This window comes from Hypoxylon trugodes, assembly GCF_022578975.1.
Source record: "Hypoxylon trugodes strain CBS 135444 unplaced genomic scaffold F4822scaffold_9, whole genome shotgun sequence".
In the NCBI taxonomy this organism is placed as follows: Eukaryota; Fungi; Ascomycota; class Sordariomycetes; order Xylariales; family Hypoxylaceae; genus Hypoxylon; species Hypoxylon trugodes.
In genome coordinates this window covers 679,391-700,075 of record NW_026250024.1, presented here as the reverse complement: position 1 = coordinate 700,075, position 20,685 = coordinate 679,391, and the positions used below count along the sequence as shown (strand labels likewise).

Here is a 20,685-nt window from a genome sequence, read left to right as displayed (position 1 = left end):
AAAGCCTAAACTATCACCAACATCTCAGATGTACATAGATTTGAGAAAGCAATCAAGATTCGCTAAAGGGCGTCTGCCTTCCAAAAAGCTTATCTCCAATCCTTGTTCGTATTTTCTCATAGCCAGAGCCGAAACATTCACGTACGAGGTCGCTGGTGTCTCTTTGATTGTCGTGATCGATCCCGACCGCGGTTGTCTTCGTAATTTTCTCGGCGAGGTATTGTAAAATCGGTTCTAGCCAGGGGACGAAATCATCACAGTGGGAGTCCACCCTTCCTTTTGGTTCCCCCACAATTATAGAAAGTTGGGTGAGATTGGCAAGGAGGGGATCCCATAGACGAGAATCAAATTTCACCGGTCCCAAGTACTCCACTGCACTGGTTTCTACGATGATTCCTATGGAGCGGATACGTTATATATTGAGAACCCCGATTTTGCCGAGGCTGAAGGCGTAGTGGTGGAGAACAATAACGAAAACGTTACGTCCATATAATATGTTCAGAGCTTCCTCGCTGATTTGTTTGGAAACGCAAAGAATACCAGTTCTCTGCCAAGAAACACCATCCAGTAAGGTTGGCGACGAAAGGGTGGATCGTATGAAAGAGGTGTCATTGACGGTTTCGTCGATACGGAGAAGCTGGAAATATATTTCCTCCCGAAGCTCTAGCGGGAGGCGAAACAAGAAGTTGGGCTCACAACTATATCTAGAAGCTATGGTTGAAGAATGATGTGAAGATTCACAATATCTAGTGCGGGGATGGCGTCTTTCAGCCACATCGCTTACACCTGCGTCCGTGCTCTGATCTGTTGTGTGACCTGAAGAGTCGTGCCAGTTCTCACCGCTCCAGTGTCAGCATTAGTCGTTGCTGAATCCTATTAAAAACCAAAATACCTAAGTATACAATTCTCAGCGGTATAATAGCCTTTCACGAGAATTAGCGATGCCGACCTCGTAGGTCCACAGCGCCGACATCATAAAGGTCCTAATAAGTAGGGCATCGCCGACGAATTTAGAATTTCAACGATTGCCTGGGAGAAATAGGGCTGGAGTCCTTATTGACAGGGGGTGAGTGCATTTACGAAAGAATTGGCAGAATGGCGCGTTAACTGATTGTAGATATCGAATCTGTATCCTGAATCTTCGGTCGAGTATCTTCCCCTAAGGCATTAAAGCCTAGAATGTCGACAATTCTATCCGCGTTGACCGTTCGAATGACGAAAACGATCGTAGTCCTGGCCGATTGAATAAACTACCTCGAACCCACACTACAGACCTAGGTCTTGGGATTAATTAGGCTCACTTGACGGCGACCTGTGTCGCTAGATGCTAATTTCTCTCTCATGTCATTGCTCTGATGATAGTAGTCGATGGCGAATCTTAGGAAATATGTGTTCGTATATACGCTCAGGAAATTTGCGATACGATTGAATATCTGAAGGCTTATTGGAAGGAATTAACAAATTACAAAATGCGACCGGACATCCTTGTTTCGCGCCTTCGTCTTCATACTTCGGATTTAATGCAAATAGAACGCCGTCTTAAGTCCGAACACACCCCTTCTCGATCCAATCCGAAGGCGTTCTATATGGGTCTATATTCCTAAAGGTGGTTTAAAATTCATGAGAAAAGGTGAGGTCGCCTACCTACCTAGGTACCTACAGCATTTTCAGATACGAATAGGCTTTTCCAAGGTGGGTTAATTACAATAGATCCGATGATTAAATGCTAGAAGGGGATTTTTCGGGGCCCTGAGTCAACTCATTTCTGAGCATGGCATGACTATTGGACGAGACGTACTATTCTGAGCTGTTATTATTGTGAAGGCCATAACCGACCGGTACTTCGGCGCCGGGCTTAGTTACATCCGTAGTAGCTGTTACCCCTTTCCTGCTGTGTTGCGGATTTTATGACAGTAGCATTTTACGAATGTTACGAGCTTGTTCTATTTCCTACTCAACTCGAACTAGTGAAGACTAGTCCAACTACGATTTATAAGCTTCGAAGAGCATCAGTGGGGTAATAATGGGTAAGATTTGTCAGTCAGCCAAGAATATTTTGGTATATATTGCAAGAAAAATACGATGAAGATATGTGAGGCGATCACGACGAACCAAAGAATAAGGATACCTTAACAAGCTAGCAGATACTCATGGCTACCATAACGTCGACCCCCGTCGTCTTATGCGGCAAGACTCTAGAGGTCGGGGAGAAAGTTACGTCACTCATTCTACCCGAGATCGAAGGTTCGTATTCTTGAGATTCCTCCTTGTTGCGAGTAATGGTGTTGACCAAACAATGATAGTTATCCATTTTATCAACTCATACGAAGATGCGAAGGCTCATCTCGGCGACCTTCTTGCTGGTCGCGGGCCCAAGACACCCAGTTCTAACCATATCGGCACCCATGACTATAGCAGGCCACCGCGCGCTGTCATCTTCGGGCGAGCATTTGCTCCAGCTGATGTACAAGAGCTCAATCGCCTGTATCGCGGAACAGGCAAAGTCCCTGTAGCGTGGATTGCAGGAGACCCAGCTGTGAAACCGCCAGCACAACCAGGCCCAGGTTACGCAGAAAAAGGGGCGGACAATGTTAAAAGGGCATTTTTCAAGTGGAGTGAAGATGGTGATAACAACGAAGATATCCTTTACTATTGAACAACACTCAACGCCACCCCCATTCAAATCAATATTTGACGGGCTAGGTACCTAAGTATCAAGGGAACTATCCGCTCGCCTTCAATATCACGCATTGAATATAGCCTTTTCATTATAATCCCCTCTTTTCAATATTCTGGTCATAAGGTACTGGATTTCATTGTATCCCACTAAGCTTTTACGGAAAAATACTTTTCAAAACGTCTCCATACGCAGTATACGACAATCCCATCTTCTCGATATCGTAATCATTCCAATATCCCCCTCCAGCAATCGTGCTTCGAGAATTCCAACTGGAAAATCTAGAACGAGCTTGAGAAGCAGTCGTGCCTTGTGATGGTTTCGAGTCGTTCGTTACCCATATAAGTGGTACGACCTTCATGCCAAGCGTACTCTGCCAGCTTCCAGGATCATTTCCAGCCCCACCATCATAGCACTGTAGGTACACTCTATCCAGCAGCAGATCCGGCTCTTTAAGGCCACTGTTTGCCTGTGTCGTGACGGAAGCCCAGTGGCGCGTGTTGGTATAAGGCGCGATGGTGTATTTGTACCCCGCCTCTCCAAGCATCTTGGCAAAAGCAACAGTGCTAGAAGCATCGTAAATAGATTCGTCATCGTTGTTAACAGCATCGAGACTCCATGCCGCTTTGAGCGCTGCAAAGTTACGGTAAAGAGGTGTCGTCGCGCCGGGACCAGGGGTGCGCATGAGATCGAGAACATGTTGCGAGTTCATCGAAATCTCGACCCGGTTGATCCCCGTCTCATCGCCTTTCTTAAACCCGCTAACTTTTTCGGCGAGTGCGTCACCACCGACGTATCCACCGTTGGATGCAATAAGAGTGTCTTTGCTTCCCGGTGTGTTCGAGTAGTACATAATGTCGCCATTTTCGAGGATACCGACGCCGAAGATCACGAGTGTGTTGAAGCCGGACGTCTTTATGGCTGTGGTGTTTGATTTCAACACATCTTTGAATAGGTATATAGCTCTTATGCTAGAGGAGTCCGCAATTGGGGCCGCGCAAACATACTGAAAAAATAGCCCAAGTAGAAGGGCTCTCATTAATGCGTAACAATTCATTTTTCAAGTCGACGCATTGATTTATCGACGACTGGGTGAGCGGAACAGGCGAAATTATTACGAAGAGGAAGTTTTCGTAGAAATCCATTGAATTAATTTGTTTCTCCAGCAATGGTCTTAGAAGCAACCCTAGGCCCCTAGAAGGTCGAGACCACGGAAGACTATGGAGATAATATATTTTCTTGGCTCCTCGTATTGCTTCCGGTAGAATTGAAGGTTGGATGCTCTCTCATGCTGTGAGTATTGGTGGTCTTTCCAAATTCCGGCCCTCGGCTAAAGTACGCTCTCATGGCAACCAGCAAAATCAAGGCGCCATCACCTACGCCGGCGTTAATGATTTTCAGACCATTTTAGGTTACATCTAATCCATAGTCATTCACTTTACCTAGGTACTCATCCCAAGACATTAACATCAAACTCCCTTTAAACCCTCCCTCTTCCCTATTATTAGTAGTCATGCATGATCTAACCCCGCTGAGAACTCGTGGGCCCTAAGCGCAATACGAGTGGACGCGGAATATAAACTTGGTTGAGCGAGTCCAATCGCTCTTCATCACTCAGAGCCTCGGCAGCAGCATACGAATCTTCATGACGTTTGGAGGGGTTCGCAACCCCCAGGGGGCGGTTATCAATGTATAGCCAGACATGAAGCCCACCGCTGAGGGGTAAGGATCCAGACTAACACTACCCCGCCATGGAGGTTGTTCTTCCATGAAGAGCTATCAAAGGATAGTAAAAGTAACGGGAGAGACTCTCCAGTGTGACAAGGCTGCAAGATGCGCTATAAGATACCTGCTTTGCTATACCCTCATCTCAGAGTTGTTAGGGCGTGTAGCAAATAGCGAGAGGAAGACAAACGAAACCTGACCCCGCAACCCTTTTGGTAGCATTTGTGATACACACTCCCAGCCTTTTATATTGTTGAAAAAGCAAATCCTATAGTGACTGAAGGTAGTACAACATTGTTCAATGAAGTAAAGATTGGTGTACCTATCCGTCTGACTGAGCTCGGTTAACCCTACAGGTACATAGGTAGTACAGACTAGTTAATTTAAGTTAGATTCGGCGCATCCCGCACAGAGTTACCGCTGTCTCGGATAGGGGCTCTAAGTCATTCTAGGTAAGGCTTCGGGAAGCTTTTTTCTCTAGACTGAAGTATAATTTTAACCATAACCTGATAGCCTGACAACAGAAACTTAACAATTAACAACATTAACAGCCGCCCGGTATAAAATAGAAGAAAATACGCAAAGTACTTCGTTTGAAATTATAATCACCTACTACATCTGGCCTGAACATGCGATTCGTTTAAAAAGTCATTTATGGTGTGTGACACAACAGGTAAGCAGGCAATGGTTCAGCACGGGTATGTTCGGCAAAGGGCCGACCCCCGTTGTTGATGGCCAATCGACAATCACAACGTCCAGCTGGAAACCATCAGATGCATTGCCGGTATTGCTGATCGATACCCCCCCATGCCTCGACCTCCTGGTTGGTTTGTGTAACTTAAATACCACGTAATTTCCTACCCGCTGCATATCACGATCCCGAGAAGGTGGAAGCGGCCTCCGTCGTACTAGCAGCGTACGTAAGAATAGGCTATCTCAACTTCGTATGTGTTCAAGGATGGATTCTTGAAACATTTCTACCTGAGTGTCGGCGGCCTTGGATTTGTCCATACCATCTCAGGTCACACAAATAGCCTTCTATGAGATATAGGACTATTCTGTAACATGTACCCTCCATCCTCCAGCGTGTCATTATGGTCTTTAATCTTTACTGTGCCGCCTCCAAAGACCATTATCATGAACCGTTACTACCAAAATGCTTTTCTATTTACAGGGACGCGCATGTATATAGGTTCTAGTCATCCCGACCGAACTCCTTTCTAACAAATAGGGAATGGTGCTTTTTTCAAAAGATTTCAAAGGTAATTTATCGCCAGAAATAGTCATTGTTGTAACAAAACTGTCCTGTCTCCGATTCTGACGATAAAAGTTTTCAGGTTCCAGCAGGTATCGATGGCGCAATTGAGTAACCGCCAGACTGCGGACTACCTTGCATACAATGAAAGTCCGATGACGATTCGCGCCTTATCGGCAGTTCTTGTCCTAACTACAGTTGTCGTCGCTTTAAGATTCTGGGTCCGTATGTATCTTAAGATCCGATTAGGTTGGGAGGACTGGTTTATGGCCATTGCCTTGGTACGCCGCTTACCTACCTCCTACATTTCCTTCAATCAATATGAGCGCAGGTGTTGAGCTGACTTCCCTCCCTGTATGACAGCCTCTGGCCTGGGCTATCTTCGCGATCGCCACCTACTGTATCTTGTATGGCGGCTTCGGTAGACATCTAGAAACGGTTATGTCCATGGACCCTAACGGACAAATCTTTCAGAGAGGATTATATGTATGTCTTCCCCTCTTCTACCTCTTGACAGTTTTCTCTCTGCTTCGCATCCTAAGTCGAATAAATTCGTGCTCAATTTTGGACACCAGACTAACTAAACTCCTCAAGGGCAAGTGGATAGGTGAAATCGTTTACATTTCCCTCATCACCACCATTAAACTCAGTGCCCTAATCATGTATTACCGCATCTTCCCTACCCGAGTAGTAAAGAGTGGTGTCGCCGTTCTCGGGGTCATCACCGAGGCCTGGTTTATATCTAGCACACTTCTTTTTATCTTACAGTGCATTCCTATTCAAAAGGCGTGGGTTATAACCAGCCTTCCAGGGAAATGCATCGATAGGTGGATCATCTTTCTATGGAACACCGTCTTCAACATAGTCACGGGCGTCGCCTTCCTCGGCCTTCCTATGTACGAAGTTTACCATTTACGAATAAAAATAGGTGACAAGATTGGAATCGCTGTTATATTCTTACTTGGCGGCCTTGTGATCATCTTCAGCGTCATCAAATTAAAGGCTAGTGTCGACATAGTGTCAGGGCGGGTAGATGGGACTGATCCCGGTGAGTTTAACTGTATCTTCGCTAGTGGGTGCAATAAAAGCTGATAGCGCTACCAGTGGAGATAAACAGGCTGAATATTTGGTCTATCGTCGAACCGGCCGTAGGTATGGTATCCGCATCCATCCCTCCCTTAAGACCCCTCATTCCCATGCTTGGCCGAGCATTCGGCATCTCCAGCTCAAAGCTAGACCGCAGCAGTCAGAACAAGGGTAATCGGCGCAGCATTGTGACGATTGGTGGGTCAGGTCCATCCGGTCGTTCCCGAAGCTTCCTCCGTACTGCGAGAAGTGGAACAGAGACGATTACTAGCTATGAAGAAGGTTCTTTTGAAAGATTACCTGATGCCGAATTCGGTAGCCAAAATGAGTTGCATACGATCCGACCGAAAGCCACCTCTTCCAAACCATATTGAGGTACCAATACCTACGAGTGGAATGAATTTTAAGACTAGGTACCGACTTCAGTACTGGCTACTCGTCGCCAGTCTTCTCTTGTAATATAATGATTGGGTCGCGCTCGAAGACGACATGAGACTACCTCACGTGCTCGCAGAAAAGGGCTGGTACTAGCAAAGGTCCTTAATACGTTACTCTTCCTCCTTATCTTCTACTCCCTCTAGTATGACCCCAATCTCTCTCACTGCTTGCAGGTATTCTTTAGATCGTAGATCATCCGCTGTTTTTACTTCCTTCACCCTAGGCCACCAATACTGCTTCACGAAGTCTACCAGTGGCAGACCCAACTCCTGGAATTTGTTATCGAACTCCCGCATTAGCGCATTTAGTAATACAGACGAGGATCGATCTTCATCCCGGATTTCTTCTATTTCTTCATGGTCCATGAGTTCCAATAATCCGTTCTTTAAGATGTCTTTCCAACCTTCGTGGTGGTGTCGGTATCCACAGCATGTGTGCTTCATCCCAAGCTTCGTAAAAGACATGGAACGGATCGCTTCCATCGCGGATGGGTGGCTAGAAGCGGCTCCAAATTCATTCACTAAGCGCGCCAGATACATTTCCTCGTTTAAATCGATTTCATCAAACCACCGGAAGTAACCTTTGACATATTTTGAGACCAGGGTGCAACCCTTTGTCGTACAGTAGCATTCGCAAGTGTCGGTAATATTGTGCTCGATAAGCCGCGGTATACAAGAGGCCTTTTCCACCTTTCTACCATAGAAGTCGAGATAGCCGGAGATATCCGATAGGTAGTGCGCAAGCGAGTAGGTTGGCTCAGACACAGTATCATCGAAAGTGCGATAATCCCTACTAGGAGTAGGAATTGGAGCGTAGATATTGACGCCATGTTCCTTATACCAGCATATGCATTCCAGGAACTGTGCTTCGGACATAGCATGGTGGATTGTGGTCATTAGAGGAGTATATCCACGGAAAGTACTGTTGATATCGTGAAACCCAGCATCCCACAGTTTCTGAGCTGTGCAAGCTTCAACCCAAATCCAATGGTACTGGGATCCTGGTTCTATACCATCAAAAATGGTAGGAATGGATATGTTTAAGTGCTTTAAGGCCTCGGTGACGTCGAACGCTTTGCCATCCAAAGGAGCATCCCTATGGACGTATTCCCATAGCTCAAGCTTCTCGATGTATTCAGCCGGGAGTACCCCTAAGGCAAAACTTAATAGCTCTTTTCGTTGTCGGGAGAATGCTTCAATCAAAACATCTGACATCCTCGGATATTGGGCCGCATTCTTTTTGCAGTATCTGCAAGTGGACGATGTCACACTTGCCCCAGCGTCGCATAACAATTGGACAGAGTCAGCTTCTTCGAGATGCACTGCGTAATCGAGAGCAGACATCCCCCATGTGTCTCTAATATTTATTATATTCCGAACCACTTCACCACCGTACTCGATTAAGGTTGAAAGCCCCTTTTGCCAAAGAACGGCGAGATGAAGCGGTGTTTGGCCTAAACCAGTAAGTTCATACATTAAAAACCGATCGGCGCGAAGTAAGGGTATAATTTCGGGTTCCGATCGACGAAAAACCATATACGTCAGCTTTTTACAGCCCAGAGCTTCAATAATCAGCTTCTACCAGACTTGCGAACTTGAGGAACTTACGGTCGCTAAGGCACGGGTTTACAAATCTTAGAGTGCTTATATACTCTGACACATATCTTAAAGTTGAGATTTCAGCATTCATATTTAAAAGACCGTTTATGATGGGACCTCGGTCTGATTCATGTGACACTCCCGTCAACTTGAAATCTAGAGGGGTTCTAAAGGATAATCCCGTTAGCTTCCACTCCGTAAAGAGGTGAAGTTGCGTCTTACCTTCCACGGGTATTTATGTCGTTAAGTGGCACACCCATCTCTATCAAGGCACCCAAGAATCGTAAGATAATTGCCCACGAGTTCTTAATACTATCATTTAGATCCATAACACTTGCAGAAAGCTGGGGTAATAATCATTAGCGTTGGTATCAAAAGCTTCAGAAGACACTTACGTGTAGCAGGTTAAAATCTCCATAAACTACGTCCGTCGGGTGTGCTCTTCCACTCGCGAAAATCTGCTGTAATCGGAGTAAACAACTCTTGGCAACAGATTCTAATTCCATTTCCGTGTTCGCCAATTTCATTTCCCACATAGTGGAGTAGATTTCTCGAAAAGCTGGGGAACACCTTGGGACGGTAGCTCGAAATGTGAGGCTTGGGCTTATACGGAGCCCACGAAACCATGACCCCTGAGTGTATTCGAAATACCATAATGTAGTAATCCTGCATTGAAGAAACCTAAAACTCCAAGTAATGTTATTTTCTTCCCTGTTATTAAAACTTATACATCCTCTTTGATGTTTGACGCCCGAGTGTCGTAGTCTTAAGTTTGACCTGCTTGCCTGGGCTTTGTGGGCAGCCGAACAGGTACAGAATGCACCGATAAACTCATGAGTTGCCATAGGAAAAGGGGACATTGCGGCATAGTTTAAATCGGAATTTGATTCCTCTAGCTGTGATATTCGGTCACTTATAGTAGGGTGTACTATTGGGGCCTGCATCATACTTTCCAGTATATCATGTATTTGCTTCTGTTGAAGCTCGAAACACCGGTCTAAATGTTGGATGAGAGCCGATGTCTGTCTTTCTTGGCCCCCTGTTATTGATACAGACTGATTGGATAGTCCGGCTTGAACGGAATGGCTGACTCCTTCTAGATGAACTTGTATCGCATCACTTATAGAAGGCGCTAATACCGAGGCCGAGGATAAGAGTTGACTGCCGACGGATTGAATAGTTGATTCGAGACGTGCCACGTCAGAGACAGTTGCCCTTTTCAAGTCTTGTGTAAGGTCACTTACAACGATGTTAGCGTAAAGACAAGACATGAGCATAATATCCTTACATATTCGCCAACTGTAAATGGCATAACAATCTAGTATTGAATTCCTGAAGTTGGGACCTTAGTCTCTCAAACTTTTCTTTATCAAATGGATATCGAATTCTCCGTGCCAGGGTCCGACCTTGTCCCCAAAAATCCATGGAACTCCGGGCGTGGGCATACTTGGCATTAAGCCGTTCAAAGTCCTCTATACAGGCAGTACAAGCGTCCCTACAATTCCGTAACGAGTGTTGAAGATTTCCACTAGAATCCTGTGACCCGGGGCACTGGGTCTCGATGATATTGAGGAAGGAACGAAGATGTTCGGCATGTTGCGTTAGTTGAGCGAGCTCAGCTTCTCGAGATTGATATGTTCTGCAATACTGAACGAGTCCATCTGAGACAGTTATCCCGAGGGAAACTAGACCAGCAGCGCTAGCAGTAACAGAGAATGGATCCATGAAGATGGTTGCACGAGATAGAAGAAAGCGACTTCAAACGCCAAACCCTTAGACTTAAATGCTCTATCATCGCCCCAAAACTCCACAACAAAAGTGAGATACTATTTACCGCCATGTCCATATCTAGGACAAGTCCCAGAAGCAGGCTATGACTTCGGCATGGTCGGTTGAACCACACGGTATACTCACATCTAGGGATCCAAAGATAACATCAACGCGGCACCACTACTGAATCCCCCAAGACGGTATATATAACGCGAGGTAAAGAGTTGATTGATAATCATACTCTATACGTCTAGTATCTATAGATAGACTAGACCACATGAGAAGTCTAGAACAGCCCTCTAGAGAGTCACAGATAGACTTTGTGTAACTCGAGAGGATCCTCGTTTCGCTATACTCCACCATTTCATGCCTATTTGATATCAATATATAGTTGTGTATAGTAGCGGTGTATAACATTTACTCGAGCTAGTTAGCGTCGCCTCGAGCCAACTGCCTTAGACTAGGGAAAATCCCTAAGCCTTATCAAGCAAGTAATTCAATACTATAGCCGACAGCATTCGCGATGGGTCTGATGAGGAAATAAGAGTTGGATGTGGTTGGATTGACACGAACCCGCTTGATCTGATGCGTCGTGTGGGTGTGAAGAGTTGAAGTCGGGCACACCTTGATTTACATAAGACGACGTGGTGCCTCAGCTGGTGGTGGTCCGAGCTCATTCGATTTTAACGCCGATGACGTATTATATCACAACCGAACAAGCACGGACAAGGTACGTCCCTCTCTCACATTTCATTTCTATCATCATGCCCCACCACAAACGAGCCGACCTCCTCGAAGCCGCGAAATCTTTCTGCGATACCTTCGCGCAAAAGAAATCACCAGACGAAATCCTAAGTTACTTCTCCTGGTCCCCCGACATCCTCGCCTACGAACATGGCCTGAAGGAGCTCGCGCCTTTCCTCGGACGGGAATTCCGGGGACCTGGGGGCGTACGCAAGTACTTTGAGACCCTCGTGAAATTTCTAAGTTATGAGGACATGCAATTTGCGGACTACATCGTCGACGCTGTGGAGAATCGCGTCGCGGTTAAGGGTACTGCGAGGTTTACATGGACTGAGACGGAAGAGAGTTGGGATGAGGTCTTTGCATATGCGCTGAAGTTTGATGATCAGCATAAGGTAGTTAGCTACGAGGTGTGGGCTGATTCGGGTGCTGCGTATCTCGCGAGTAAAGGTCGACTGAAAGAATTGAGGGCTGAGACGATTGAATGATTGGTTGGCTGGTTAATTGACAACCTATTGTCCGAAATTCTCAGGTTCAACTATTGGAATTCCCATTTACATCAGCAGGGTCAAAACCGAGTTCTTTGTTTAACCCCAATACCTTCATCGACCACCAGATACCCAATAAATACCTAACAACCACCCCAACTCGAGCTATGCGGAGATCTTCTATATTTATACCCTACAATTGATCTAGTACTTATACAAACGATACCTACGCGTCTTGAAGTTCGCCCATTATCTCGCATCTACGACACGCAATTTTAGAAACCCGACACGGATAGAGCGTAAACTCTATGCTTTCTAAGACCCCGAAGCATTGACTCTTACTTCCTCTTCCGGGCATTACTCTCGCCCTCTTTGACAACCTCGTCACGGTCCCAGAGTAGCGCGAAAGCGCCCGCTGCGGGGCCACCGGCGATTGTCCAGAAGGCGAATGTACCGATAGACTTAACCGCCGAGCGCCCGGGTGTCGTGAGATTTATATACAGAGCCCATAGCAAGAGAGCTCCAGTGCCAACGTATAAGTCGTATTGAAGGAAGTGAGTAATTGGAGCGGCGAGGTCACCCGGTGCATAGTCAGCAGGGTTTATAGTCGGCGCCGCAGAGGGCGGCAATGGCACAAATGTACGCGCGAAGGTGACTTGCGAAAGGAGGGAGGCGTAGTCGGGGAACGTAGAAATAAGGGTTGAACGTAGAGAGGCAGGTAGTAGGGAGACGAGTAGGATAGGTACGTGAGTTACGACACTGGCTGTTAAGCCGAATCTGTACACGCTTGACACGGCCGTCAAAAAGCCCTTCCCAGGTGTAGTGGGCTTGCCTTCAGCGTCCTTTGGACTAATCTCTCCGAGTGAGTAGTGGAATACATTGGAGAGGACATTGATAATCAGCGTGGTCCACTGTCATGGTACATACGGTTAGCTTTCCAAACAAGGGTCTGACTGTAGTTGGTGAGAGGGACGGTTCATAATAGACATACCACTGGGAATACCTGCCAAAACGCGATAAGATTGTAGTGGGTTGCAGCAGTCTGGTCCAGAATCGAAGGAATGCTCATGAAAATAGCAGGCACAATGAACGCCACAGTCACAGCTAAAGGAATCAGGACAAGGTCCCATCCATAAACGACCAGACTCCGACGCGCAGCATCTCCCACGCTCTTGCCATTCTTACTGGCTAGATTGGCGGTAGGTGACGTGAGTAAGTGTATAGCAAGGTACAGAGGCACGGTAAACGTCCAGGTCAAAGTCTGGATGAAAAACCCGAATATGCCAATCCAACTCACAATACGTCCGCGGTTTCCGGATCGTCGGCTTTCCAGCACGAGCAAAGTCCAACCAGCGACGAATTGTGCCATAGCCCAGGTGTAGAAAGCCGTGACTTCCCAGCCAGCGCCATGATCGTCAACTAGCGCTGCAAAGAAGCTTACTAGCAGCGCAAGTATTGAATCAAGCTGAGGGGACCCCGTGTACACCCGCTTAAAGGGCGTGGGGGCACCAAGTAGATCAGCAACGATACCATCGGGACTTCGGCCTGAAACTTCGTTTAACACCTTGCCTATGCCAGTTGTGCTCATAGGGACTATAGTAGCACGGAAGCCAAAGGCAGAAAGCCCGACTAGAACAGCGACAAGCGCGAGCTTTCCTACGGAAACCTTATCAAAAAAGCAGAAAAGATTAGCATACTACATTCTTATTGGGGATCTAGAGGCGTTTTTGTGGCTGACTGAGACGGGATAGAGCATGATGTAGTCTTACCATGATAAATCACCGAAGTAAATGGATGCCAATTTCAAATAAATGGCTAATGTTATATTCCAACTTATACAATTCTATTTAAGAAAGAAAAGAAAAAAAAGCATCATTCGATTTTTCTTGAAGCTTACCTCGACCCATTGAAGGAAGAGCTTTCGTAAGCAAAATGAGCGTGCCTCGGAACCTCGGTTCACAACTCGGAGTTGGGCCACTGCACGGACATCCATTTGTTATGGCGGGGCTTCTGTGGCTTGACGAACTTTTGCTTTTCAGAGATTTAGTCCGAGAGAGAATCTCCGAACTCCTTCACAAATACAAGCATGATTATCTCGTTCAAATCCCTATGACCAAAAATCGTCCTTGTCTACATAGACATCTCCATTCCGAATCCTTGAAGAGCCACCTGCTCTCTGATATGCGAAAGTCATGCTTGGTCCAACCGGCAGAGAACCAGCGTCAATGGCCCCTTCCAACGCTCTAGTGAACGTGTCTCCATTCTGAATACGCGCGCCTTTTTCTGTGAACTGATCTCCGTATCGATGGCCTTGTATCGCGACAGAGTCGATTGCTTTCTTAAAGTCGCTATCGATACCTTGCACGAGTTGCTGCAGGCATCGTATAGTAGACCCCTGGCCAGAAATAGTTGAGCTGAGCTGCTTTACTTCCTCCTTGGCTAGTGTCAACTCCTTTCCGGGCATTGGGAAAAGCTGCTGTAGCAAATTAATCAAAGACGTGACACTTTTGACGAGTTGGGCCGCATGATCTCTGCTGTGCGGCACGCAGCATGTAGCGTGCTATTTTCACATTGCCAGCCTTACGCCGCTTTCGCTGCGCGATCACATCCTGGATTATTTTGTCTAAGGAAAGTAAATTTCTTGTATTGGCACAGCGCTAATTGTTGGATGGGATTCATCTTGGCCCTGCGACAATTGAAACTTTCGAGATAACTTATCTGATTCCTGGAGTAGTCCGAGTATCCGCTCTAAGTCTATCAGTTGTTGCCGATGAGTTACTGAATTGCGGATGTTCATAAACTCGCGAGGCTTCTCCCCATCGCGTGAGTCAGAGATCGAGTGTTCTCGGCTGTACTTGGAGGGTTCGGGAATCTGACCAAACCACTATCCGATTTGAATCCTACTAATCCTCTTGATACCTGTACTTAACACTGAAACGATACCGAAGGCCTCAGTCATTTCCTTTAGAACCCATTTTTTATTACTCAGGCTGTACGGGATATAGGGGAGCATCTTAAGAGGCGCTGGAGAACTTACCGTAGGTGTCTAATGTTAGGACCCGAGTCTTATTCTGCCTTAGTATCTACCTAGGTACCTATCGCCCTTCATTTTCTAATGGAAGACTATATGCCTATGCTATTGGCTGAGTTTAGGAACAAAATTGGCTAGTTGCTTATTCTCTGGTTACACTGAAGCTCAGCCTCACCATGATCATTCATCTATCCAAGCATTCAACCCATTCACTCAAGGTGGTTCCCGATGCCCAACCTTCACAAAAACTCGCAAAAATTGCAATAGCTAACGCTGCTGTGCAGCTTTGGCCTCAATGTCGAGGAAAGAACCTCATTCAATCCACAAGCAGAATATAGACGGGAATGCTCGGGTTCATAATGGTGACACATACATCTGGACAGGTGACGAATTCGACGTGTATCGCAAAGATCGCCCTCGCGATAGGCTGACCGACGACCGTGGTCAATTTATCACCCGCATCTTAGGAACGTTGTCGTTTGATCAGATGCATACTCGCCAGCAGAATCTACAGCAACCTACCCCGAAGACTTGCAGATGGATTCTGGAGACCCCCACATACAGAACCTGGGTCGATCCAGGAAAATTTCACATTCATAAGGGATTCTTCTGGATTAGGGGGAAGCCTGGTGTGGGGAAATCAATACTCACGAATTATATGCTCACTAACTCAGTCAAACAAATGCCGCGTGCGAAGCCGATTTCATTTTTCTTCAATGCACGCGGGCACGAGTACGAGCGGGCGCTGTCTGGGCTATATCGGAGTATGTTATTCCAACTTCTTTCCGCATTCCCAGATATTGCTCAAGCATTTTATGACCTCAACTTTCGAGACCCCGGAATGGTCGAACGAAACGGTTGGCAAGAGCAAAGTTTAAAGAATGTCATTTCGCGCGCTATTGGCAAACTAAGAGGCCAACATGTCGCGTGTTACGTCGACGCTTTAGACGAGTGTCCCGAAGCGCAGACTCGAAGCATGATCCAATTCTTCCGAGGCCTTGGCGACCAAGCTTCTGAGGCTGGTGTCCGCCTTAACGTATGCTTTTTGAGTCGACATTATCCCAACATATCGATTGGTAGAGGGTTGTATTTAATAATCGAGCGAAACGGTGGTCATCAGCTTGACATGAAACAATACATCGAAACCAATCTTATAGATGATTCATCATTAGTATCAAGGCAAGAGATCAATGATCATATCCTCGAAAAGGCATCTGGAGTCTTTCTCTGGGTGGTTCTGGTCATTCCAATGTTGAACGCGGCCTTCGATTCGGGGAAAACAGAAGCTCTAAACGATTTACTTTGTAGATTACCGTCAGAACTTATGGAGCTAATCTACGATATGCTGACCCGCGATTCAGAAGATTGGGGAGCTATGCTTCTTTGTATCCAGCTAGTTATGTCCGCGCGTCGATTAACCTCAAGAGAGCTCTATTTCGCCATCCATTCTGGGCTTAACTATAAAACCCCGCCAGGCAATTCGATATCAGGAGAAACCATACGCCGCTATATTATCAGCTCGTCGAAGGGTTTGGTTGAAGAAATTACGGATGAACTGCAAGGAGGTTGGATACAATTCATTCATGAATCAATTCGGGACTTTTTTCTGACCCAGGAGAACGGAATTCGGCAATTCTGGCCCGATCTAGGCGCCGGATTCATGGGTGAAAGTCAAGAAGCTATGAAACAGGCCCGTTTTAATCAGGTACAATCTGTTCTAGTCCCTAACATGCCTAAAGCTATCTATCTTTTCAGGAAAGACGGGTCGCGCTACATCTCTGGTCTCGATCCCCAGCTGAAAGGTCGAATAGGAGAGACATATCCGTTTCTCTGGTACGCTATCGATAACACCCTATTCCATTCTAACGAAGCAGAGTCTCTTGGAGTACAGCAGTCAATTTGGATGCAACATGTTATATCAACACAATGGATCGGCTTGCGCGACCTTCTATATTTTCGTGGGGGCGCTTATTCCCGACCCGATGCGAATATATTATTTGTTCTAGCATCTCAAAACTTGATTCACCTGGTTAAACACTGCCCAGGTAGAACGGACCACTTGAATGTTCAGGGGGGATACCCTTTATGTGTTGCATTAGCATATGGCCATTGCGAAGTTGCGCGATACCTTGGCCTTGAGGTATTTCTGGAACAAGGCTTAGTCGTTGAACTTAACGAACGAGACGAAGCATACTTTTCTAAACCGGGGGACAATCGATACTTTGACCCCTCAGTGAGCCTGCTGGCCCAGTTAGCACAACTCGACTCTGCCACAGCCATGAAGATCGTGTTGCAGGTATTAGGAAAAAACACCTTCAACCAGCTAGATGATGGAGGCCAGACACCATTGTTCCATGCTATTAATAATGGATCTGTCAATGTAGTTCAATGGTTGTGTTCAGAAGAAAGCATTGGTCTCAATATTGTGGGCGATAAGGATCACGCTGTGTTGACACATCTATGTAAAGACCTCCGAAATTCGCACATCAACCGCTTCAGCGAGGGGAAGTATCAAGACATCCTACAAGCTTTAGTACGCTCTGAAAGGGTCCAAAAAGATTATAGGGATGCTCTTGGTCGAACTCCTCTCTCATATGCCGCCGAACACGGCCCAGGTTGGGTCATAAATTTGTTGCTTGAAACTAAGAAAGTCGATATTAATTCGAGGGATAAATTAGGTCGTACGCCTCTCTCTTACGCGGCTGAACAACCTTACCGGGAGTTTATATATACCCTTTTCTCTTGTAAGGGCATTGCTGTTAACTTGGGGGATTGCTACGGTCGAACGCCTCTATCATACGCGGCTGAGTGTGGTCATCATGGGAATGTAGAGGTTCTTCTCAATTCGGGAAAAGCGAATGCGAATCTAAAGGATGCCTTCGGGCAGAGTCCTTTACATTGGGTGATATTGAACAACGATGAGTGGCAAGATCACCTGATTGCTCATCGTATCCGGAAGACTGTGTATGTCTTACTGAAGACGGGACGGGCGGATGTTGACTCGGAAGCCAACGATGGCTTGACGCCCTTAACTAGGACCAAACTCATTTTACAGAAAGATATGAGGCACATGAATGCTCTGGATGTGAGTTGTTTTATGGACTGCATCGAAACTATGGAAAGGTATAAGCTTGGCGAGAGTATAGAAGGGGTCTGGCTACCAAAAGTGGGTATTGTATCAGATTACTGGATCGATATAAATAATCCTGAATAGGGGTTGTAATGAAGGCAAATAGATCCTAAACTTTAGTAAATAACAACAACGGGGCTACACGAATCCCTACTGGTATAGACGCACTAGGAGCCATAACGTAATAATATTCACTAAATCTATATAATTCTAGATGATAGGGTGGAAGTGGTTTGACGATAAGGGGAGCAAGGGCCGCATTTTCTTAATTCATGTTATATCTTATTGTTTCCGATAGGTCGGGTTCATCAGCGAGGTAAGTTTGCCAAAATACTATTTAATGTCCACCCACTGTGAGATCCTTACAAGCAAAGCCCCCTTGTGATGGGCGGGAAGGAACCAAATGGGCCTGCTTGGTTCGTTCTTTGGCTATTAGTTCTGTGCAGACAATCTAGAAAGAGATAATAGTATTTTAAGATATAAGTTGGCACCTCATTTAAACACCGCTATCCACAAACAAGTTCATCAGCCGTTTGTGTCGGTCTCTTAATATCCATAATCGGTTCCTTGATCCCGGTCTTACCATCTGGCCTCGGTAGTTCCTCTTCGATAGGTACCTCTCCCCTCACCAAGGCTGAAGCCGTATCCTCAGCTATTGCCGCTGCCGCCAATTCTTCCTGTTTCTTCTTCTCCTTCTTACTTAGCCTTATACTTCCATTGGCTAATGCTTCTTTAGGCAACGGCCGGACGATAGGCTGCGCAACCCACCAGGGCCTCTTGCACTTCTTGACTGTAGCCACTGAGCTCTCTGGGTCGAAGTCCGCGTCATCTGGCGACGGATCTGCTGAGGCTTTGTTCTCTGCGCCTTTCGATGTCGGTTCTAATTCTTCCTCTACACTCTTACCACCAGTATTCTCATATTCAATAAGCCCCTCCGCGACACGCCGCTCTACCATATCTAGAACCTTCTCAACAGCCGGGATATCGCCGACGTGGCATCTCGCGAGCGCATCGCGTATATCTGTATGCTTCGATATAAAATGTCTTAGGAGGTGGAACAGGTGGGGGCGTATTGCAACGATGTTTGGCGAAGTACACTTTTCATGTTTCCCACCACCGCCGTTACCACTATCCTTCTTCCGCTTTTTGCGAGCGGGCCCTTCTTCTTGCTCCGCATCTTCCGCCTTGCCCTCGGACAGCCAACTCTCGTCATCTCCGACAACGAATAAGGGTTTCCGTGTGGGCGGGTCGTTTTGAAGAACGTATTTATGTATGATATCCATGTATCGTCTGAAAACAGCATCTACTCGATAACCACCTTTACCGTCTTTATCCCGCCAGTATTCCCGCGTTTCCTGGCCCGGCACCGGTAATTGCGCAAATATAGCTGGATCGCTTAGGTTGCCCTCCGCGCTCATGACGGCGTCGGCACCGGTGGCTTCAAGACATCGCTCTAGATCACCGTGTTGAAGTATGTTTCCATTGGCAAATATGACGGTTTCTTTTGGCAGATTTTCTCTTAAATAGCGTAGATACTCCCAATCCGCCACGCCGGTTATATGTCCTTTTTGTTCTCGTCTTCTTCCGTGTACGGTAATAATACTTGCGCCCGCGGCCAACACGTTCTTAGCGTAGGCCAGAGTATCTTCTCGAGTCTCCAATATTCGTATTTTGGCTGTGACGGGTATGGGTAGGTTGTTGTGGAGAGTGTTTATCAGCTTGTAAATAAGCTCTTGGTCCTCTTGTAAGAAAGCGCCATAGTGACCCTTGCGCGCAATACCCTGCGGACAGCCCAAATTCAGGTCAATGGCGTCGCAATAAGGCGCGGCTAATTTTGCAGCACCTAGCAAGTGCTCGGGATCGTTGGCGCAGAACTGTACGAAGAGAGGACGATCGAATGCGGGGTTGCCATCGAGAAAAGGTGCGGGTTGGGAGGGTTGTTCGGAGTTTATAGGTGCGGATGTGGTCTTCAAAGGTTGAGTTGCCTCGAAATGTGACTCTCTATACTTTGCTGTTTCTTCGAATAATCGGGCGTGAAACATGGGTGTGTAGGCTAAAAGTTTGGAGTTTTCGGCTGGTGTGAGGAATGATCGAGTGAGCATGCGCCAAGCCTACATCTCGAACAGTTATCAGTACTCAGTACTTTCAAAGAACTGGGTTTAGCAATATAGAGGACGTACGAACTCGGACTGGTCGACCATAGGCGCAAGTACAAATTTGGGACTTCCTATACTCTCATAAAAAGCTCTCCCATGTAATTTGGCCTTGGTCGTGGCCGTCTTTCCATCTATGGTACTGGATGCCATTGCGACGTAGTTCCGGGCCAGTAACTTCCAGCCGAAGCCGGGAATATTCCAGCGTACGCGCACCCTCCGCACCAAATCCAGGATGAAGATAGCGACTTCGTTCAATTTATAGTTGAAGCGTGTTACAGAATAAAGTTCTCGTGGCAGTAGTTCAGCTCGTTAAGAAATTCTACGAAAAAAAGTTATGGTGGGGCAAAGGTAATTCAGAAGCATAGTTACTATTACGTAATCTCAGAAACTGAACTTTCCACGTGTAAAATGTTAGTCTAAGGTCTAATTGAAGACTTAAGTTTCTATAGACATTCTAGAATTAGACGCCGATACGTTTTTAGAGTCAAAAACAACTTAAAATACTCTCATAGACACGTCATATTGACATATTATGTATAGTCTACATCAACTGCATACAGCAAGCAGTGCGACCCCTAAAACGATCT

The 20,685-nt window shown here is 46.4% G+C and overlaps 9 protein-coding genes across 9 annotated transcripts; 4 read left to right on the top strand and 5 right to left on the bottom strand.

Moving 5' to 3' along the window:
* Nucleotides 1–2,150: 2,150 nt before the first annotated feature.
* F4822DRAFT_433095 (uncharacterized protein) lies at nt 2,151–2,656 on the top strand (the record flags this gene model as incomplete). Its single annotated transcript, XM_051461779.1, has 2 exons — nt 2,151–2,244; nt 2,304–2,656. The coding sequence occupies 2 exons, from the start codon at nt 2,151–2,153 to the stop codon at nt 2,654–2,656; spliced, it is 447 nt and encodes a 148-aa protein (XP_051310325.1).
* Nucleotides 2,657–2,834: 178 nt separating this feature from the next.
* F4822DRAFT_433094 (uncharacterized protein) lies at nt 2,835–3,734 on the bottom strand (the record flags this gene model as incomplete). The annotated part of the gene is made up of 1 exon (XM_051461778.1): nt 2,835–3,734. One exon carries the CDS (start codon nt 3,732–3,734, stop codon nt 2,835–2,837), a length of 900 nt encoding a protein of 299 aa, XP_051310324.1.
* Nucleotides 3,735–5,468: 1,734 nt separating this feature from the next.
* On the top strand, nt 5,469–7,204 carry F4822DRAFT_366608 (uncharacterized protein). The gene is made up of 5 exons (XM_051456194.1): nt 5,469–5,664; nt 5,740–5,938; nt 6,021–6,143; nt 6,252–6,705; nt 6,762–7,204. Exons 2-5 carry the CDS (start codon nt 5,756–5,758, stop codon nt 7,115–7,117), a joined length of 1,116 nt encoding a protein of 371 aa, XP_051310323.1. The 5' UTR covers nt 5,469–5,664; nt 5,740–5,755; the 3' UTR covers nt 7,118–7,204.
* A 42-nt stretch (nt 7,205–7,246) lies between these two features.
* Nucleotides 7,247–10,737, bottom strand: F4822DRAFT_366603 (uncharacterized protein). Its single transcript, XM_051456193.1, has 5 exons — nt 10,068–10,737; nt 9,175–10,018; nt 9,002–9,123; nt 8,789–8,946; nt 7,247–8,742 (listed from the first exon to the last, which is right to left on the bottom strand). The coding sequence occupies exons 1-5, from the start codon at nt 10,502–10,504 to the stop codon at nt 7,292–7,294; spliced, it is 3,012 nt and encodes a 1,003-aa protein (XP_051310322.1). The 5' UTR covers nt 10,505–10,737; the 3' UTR covers nt 7,247–7,291.
* Nucleotides 10,738–11,281: 544 nt separating this feature from the next.
* F4822DRAFT_366537 (uncharacterized protein) lies at nt 11,282–12,269 on the top strand. Its single transcript, XM_051456192.1, has one exon. The coding sequence runs from the start codon at nt 11,314–11,316 to the stop codon at nt 11,779–11,781; it is 468 nt and encodes a 155-aa protein (XP_051310321.1). The 5' UTR covers nt 11,282–11,313; the 3' UTR covers nt 11,782–12,269.
* Nucleotides 11,951–13,731, bottom strand: F4822DRAFT_366506 (uncharacterized protein). Its single transcript, XM_051456190.1, has 3 exons — nt 13,551–13,731; nt 12,773–13,447; nt 11,951–12,692 (listed from the first exon to the last, which is right to left on the bottom strand). The coding sequence occupies exons 1-3, from the start codon at nt 13,551–13,553 to the stop codon at nt 12,120–12,122; spliced, it is 1,251 nt and encodes a 416-aa protein (XP_051310320.1). The 5' UTR covers nt 13,554–13,731; the 3' UTR covers nt 11,951–12,119.
* Nucleotide 13,732: 1 nt separating this feature from the next.
* Nucleotides 13,733–14,324, bottom strand: F4822DRAFT_366505 (uncharacterized protein). The gene has a single exon (XM_051456189.1). The coding sequence runs from the start codon at nt 14,243–14,245 to the stop codon at nt 13,889–13,891; it is 357 nt and encodes a 118-aa protein (XP_051310319.1). The 5' UTR covers nt 14,246–14,324; the 3' UTR covers nt 13,733–13,888.
* Nucleotides 14,325–14,842: 518 nt separating this feature from the next.
* Nucleotides 14,843–18,139, top strand: F4822DRAFT_366503 (uncharacterized protein). The gene has a single exon (XM_051456188.1). It carries the CDS (start codon nt 15,108–15,110, stop codon nt 18,024–18,026), a length of 2,919 nt encoding a protein of 972 aa, XP_051310318.1. The 5' UTR covers nt 14,843–15,107; the 3' UTR covers nt 18,027–18,139.
* A 1-nt stretch (nt 18,140) lies between these two features.
* F4822DRAFT_366502 (FMN-linked oxidoreductase) lies at nt 18,141–20,477 on the bottom strand. Its single transcript, XM_051456187.1, has 2 exons — nt 20,123–20,477; nt 18,141–20,053 (listed from the first exon to the last, which is right to left on the bottom strand). The coding sequence occupies exons 1-2, from the start codon at nt 20,246–20,248 to the stop codon at nt 18,449–18,451; spliced, it is 1,731 nt and encodes a 576-aa protein (XP_051310317.1). The 5' UTR covers nt 20,249–20,477; the 3' UTR covers nt 18,141–18,448.
* Between the last annotated feature and the right edge of the window lie 208 nt (nt 20,478–20,685).